The sequence below is a fragment of the Limulus polyphemus genome, unplaced genomic scaffold (assembly GCF_000517525.1).
Source record: "Limulus polyphemus unplaced genomic scaffold, Limulus_polyphemus-2.1.2 Scaffold104, whole genome shotgun sequence".
NCBI lineage: Eukaryota > Metazoa > Arthropoda > Merostomata > Xiphosura > Limulidae > Limulus > Limulus polyphemus.
Genome location: NW_013665714.1, coordinates 789,357 through 793,523, shown reverse-complemented (window position 1 = coordinate 793,523; position 4,167 = coordinate 789,357). Strand labels below are relative to the sequence as shown.

The 4,167-nt window shown below is 31.8% G+C and overlaps 1 protein-coding gene across 1 annotated transcript in view; it reads left to right on the top strand.

Moving 5' to 3' along the window:
* Positions 1 to 3,650, top strand: part of LOC106470406 (zwei Ig domain protein zig-8-like) — a 261,371-nt gene extending 257,721 nt beyond the window's left edge. The window contains exon 5 of the mRNA XM_022399773.1: positions 1,691 to 3,650. Within this exon, the coding sequence (XP_022255481.1) occupies positions 1,691 to 1,809 (119 nt within the window). The 3' untranslated portion in view covers positions 1,810 to 3,650. The remainder of the gene's footprint in view (positions 1 to 1,690) is intronic.
* The last annotated feature ends 517 nt before the right edge of the window (positions 3,651 to 4,167 follow it).

The following is a 4,167-nucleotide window of genomic DNA, read 5'->3' as shown; positions in this document are numbered from 1 at the left end:
TACACTAACGTGACGTTTAAGCCGTTCGTTTAACTATTATACGTGATGTACGTTTTTTTGGGGGGGGGGGGGTAAATGAAAGGGTTCCAAAACGCGACATTAATTTCTTGACGATCTAATATATATAGGTGTATAAACGATTTTATTTATAGGTGTTTAAATTAAACATTGCCAAAGAAAGTTATGTTGAGAAATAAACTTAGTGTGTTTAAATAGAAAGTTGTTCAATGGTATATACTACTTCCAAACTCGATTTAATGATTAATTTTGTTTTAAAAATATCTAGCCTATAAATCTGAATCAATATGTTCATTTACGTGCAAAGTTTTGGAAAGCAACATTTAAGTTCTATTAGCATACGTATTTCTTTAATACTAATACATTTACCTGTGTCAGTTACTCGATGAAAATTTTATCCAATTTAAACCAACAATGATAAACGTAAAATGTCTATCCCCTACTGTAATTTATGTGTGTTTTACACTAATCTTTCAAATAAATTAGAAAACTCTAAAACCCGACGTCTAGAGTACGTACGAATGTTATTGTGCATTCATCAGTCATCATTACACATATCTTTTTATCTGTGTAAATACTTAGTGATTATAAGGAAAAAGATTACATTTTACTTTTATTCAGGAAAGTCTGAATTTGTGCGGGGTATTTTAAAACCTTTTTTACTGCCAATTATCATTGTTTTTATTTTCTAGTCTTGCTATTTTGTATGAACAATACATTTGGTGATATGAGTATCAATGTGCAGGATCATGTGACTATTGTTCAACTGTTCTGCAGGATCATGTGACTATTGTTCAACTGTTCTATCAAAGAGTTTTTTGATACATTGTATACCTTGTCTTTAGTTCCTTGATCACTAAAATAACAATAGTTTTTACTTTGTTGAAAGGTAGTTCCAAAGAGAAAATTCACTCAATTTATTAATTACAGGCATCATGGCCAAACTTTCTTGTATAAAACTTATTATTCTCAATGTGCCTTTTATGAAGTTAGTTCCACTTAAACATATAATATTTAAAATGTAATTATTTTAAATATGACAGTTATTCTCATAGCTGCCATTTATTAAGTGATAAAATATTGGAGTGCTTACCTTAAGATTATTCCATCAATCAGAAATAATACAGTTTTAATATAAGCGATATTGGCGAAATATTACTACTGACGGCCCGGCATGGCCAGGTGGTTAGGGCACTCGACTAGCAGTCTGGGTTCGAATCCCCGTCCCAACAAACGTGCTCGCCCTTTCAGCCGTGGGGGCATTATAATGTGACGGTCAATCCCACTATTCGTTGGTAAAAGAGTAGTCGAAGAGTTGGCGGTGGGTGGTGATAACTAGCTGCCTTCCCTCTAGTCTTACACTGTGTACATTTGCGCGAAATTCCTAACAAACAAACAAATTACTACTGACTTGTCCAGAGTAAGAAACGGTGTACAATTCGATTTGCAATGCATAATTCTAGATTTTAAAGTCGATTGAATTTTACATGGTAAACGTAATATAATAGTGTAGAACTAACATATCAAAACCTTACACACTAATGCTAATAAGCAAAACAAAACCTGGTAAGAAGCTTCAATTATTTACATCGAATTATTTCTATTTTAATAATGATTCTTAAATAGAGACTTAAATAGTTATGTTTCATAAATGCCCGATCTTCTATTTCAGGTGAAAATCCAGCTGCAATGCAGCATGGGAAACATGCATCTTTAGCTAAAGGTTTATTGCCAACAAAGAGCCTATTGATCAGTATTTTAGCCGCCTTCTTGCTCACTCAGCAACGGTGATGACAACTTTATTGGACGTGTACTTAAAGAAACAGCAGCAGGAAGTTCACGTTCTGGTTTAGTGGCTGCAAGACGATGTCGCTGATTGTCTATCGTACAGAGACTACTGATACCGAATAGCCGTAGAGAACGCTAGCCACTTTTAGAATGACAATGAGGGTTCTTTCCATAAGAATTCTGGGTGTATTTCTATCACATTTCCAACAAGAATTGTAACATTTCCAAGTCTTCAAAATATAAACGTGTATTAAGAGGAAATCGGTAAAGAATAAGCAGTCGGTTTTAAAGAGTTGGAAGTTTTGGAATATTTTTGCATGATTAGCTATCAAGCATGTTTTGACAGTACTGCATAAAACATCGTTCTGTTTCTCAGTCTTATTTGTATCTCTTGCTTCAGTGCACTAATTCTACATTCCTGTCCCTTGAAGCTGGAAATGTTTCTCTTTCCAGGTAATATTAGGTAAACTGTTGTATGTTAAATCAAAGATTGTAACGAGTCCGGAAACTGAAATACCTTTCTGCGGGCATGTTTCTGGTGATTGTTCAAATATTTGAGTTATTTAACTTATTTTGCGATAAATGTTGAAAGATGCAGAACTGTGAACAAATACTAACACACACGTATATATATATATATATATATATATATGTTTAGCTCTAATATTATATCAACTAAGGGCGTATGTGAAGTAAGCTTATATATGAACCCAACTTAGATGATAGTGATTTTAACCTTATTTTCCCAAACGTTGTTGTTTACCTAACATATAGGAAGAGGCATCACTTATATATATTTATAAATTAAAATATATATACATATAAAACTGTCACACATATATAAACTTTTATGTACTTTTAAATGTATCTGTTTGAATTTATTAGTGTTTAGTCAATTTGCATTTCTAATTTCCGTAAGCGAAGTGGGATAAGTTAACATAAGTAGCATGGACATTAGTTATAAGTGATTCTAATCCTGTGAATAGATCCACACATACACATTTATAGCGCAAGTGTCTTTCTCATTGACATTTAATCGTATGAAGTTATTTGATTTATGTATTGACTTACTAATTCAGAATTTAAGGCAATACCAAAATACAATTTAATTATGACTACTAGTTTATAATTCAAGGCAATACCAAAACACACTTTATTTATGACTTACTAATTCATAATTCAAAGAAATACCAAAATACAATTTAATTATGACTACTAGTTCATAAGTCAAGGCAATAATAAAATACACTTTATTACTGACAAACTAATTCAGATTCCAAGGCAATATCAAAATAAAATTTATTTGTGACTTACTAATTCAGATTTTCAAAGCAATACCAAAATACGCTTTATTTGTGTATATTAAACGTAATGAAACTATATTAATTAAAGTTCAAGCGATATTATTTTACCCATTATTATTTATGGGCACACAATTCTAACGAAGGATATATTTTCGTCTATACTTAATAATTTAAAGATATTGCCTCTTTACACTCTTCTTCATTTCATCCCATTTACGCAAAAATAAAAAAAGTTGAATTAAGAGTTTGTGAATATGTTTATGGACTTTATGTATGTGTAATTTACGCCACAAGGGTGCTCATTCGTGTAAATGCTCACTGATGAAAATTCGTATTCTTAGAGTTATCAATCCATCTCTTAGCTTATTTTTCTCATTGCTTTGTGTCACTTAGAGGTCTACCATTTGATATGTCAGTTTGTTTCTAGTTCATTATTAAACCGTTCTACTTCATCCATCTGACCTTTTCTTCTTCTCTCTTGTAAAACTTGAGGTTCCCTGCAAATGATGTTGATTAAATAAAAGTATTTGTTGACATTTCTTTAAGCTTCTTTGTTCCTCTAAGTTACATTTGGTTTGCTCTTGTTATATACCGAAACACGAGTACAAGAAGCTTTATTGTTTTACTCCTGTTACATATATAAGCATTTGTATAAGCACAGGTACAACAAAAACTTGACAGAATAAAGCAAATGATAGAAAAACAAAGAATTGGGACAAGATATTTTTTTTGAAGCATTTTGAAATATTAACTCGTAAACTTTATGTACCGAATTGCTGCGATCTCATTGTTCCTGAAATCAAATCCCAATGAGTCAACGGTAAGTCTGAAAGCTTATAAAGTTAAAGATCGTGTCGATACTATCAGTGGTTAAAGCACAGATAGCCCATTCTGTATTCTTATGTTTAACGACAAACAAAACAAAAATTGATATTCAATATTGCACTCAACCTCTACATTAATGATCCCAACAGGATAATGCACATCTCCAGCACACTTTTGCTTCTCTCTTAGAATTTACAACGACTAAAACCAGCTTCATTTTCAACAACGAACA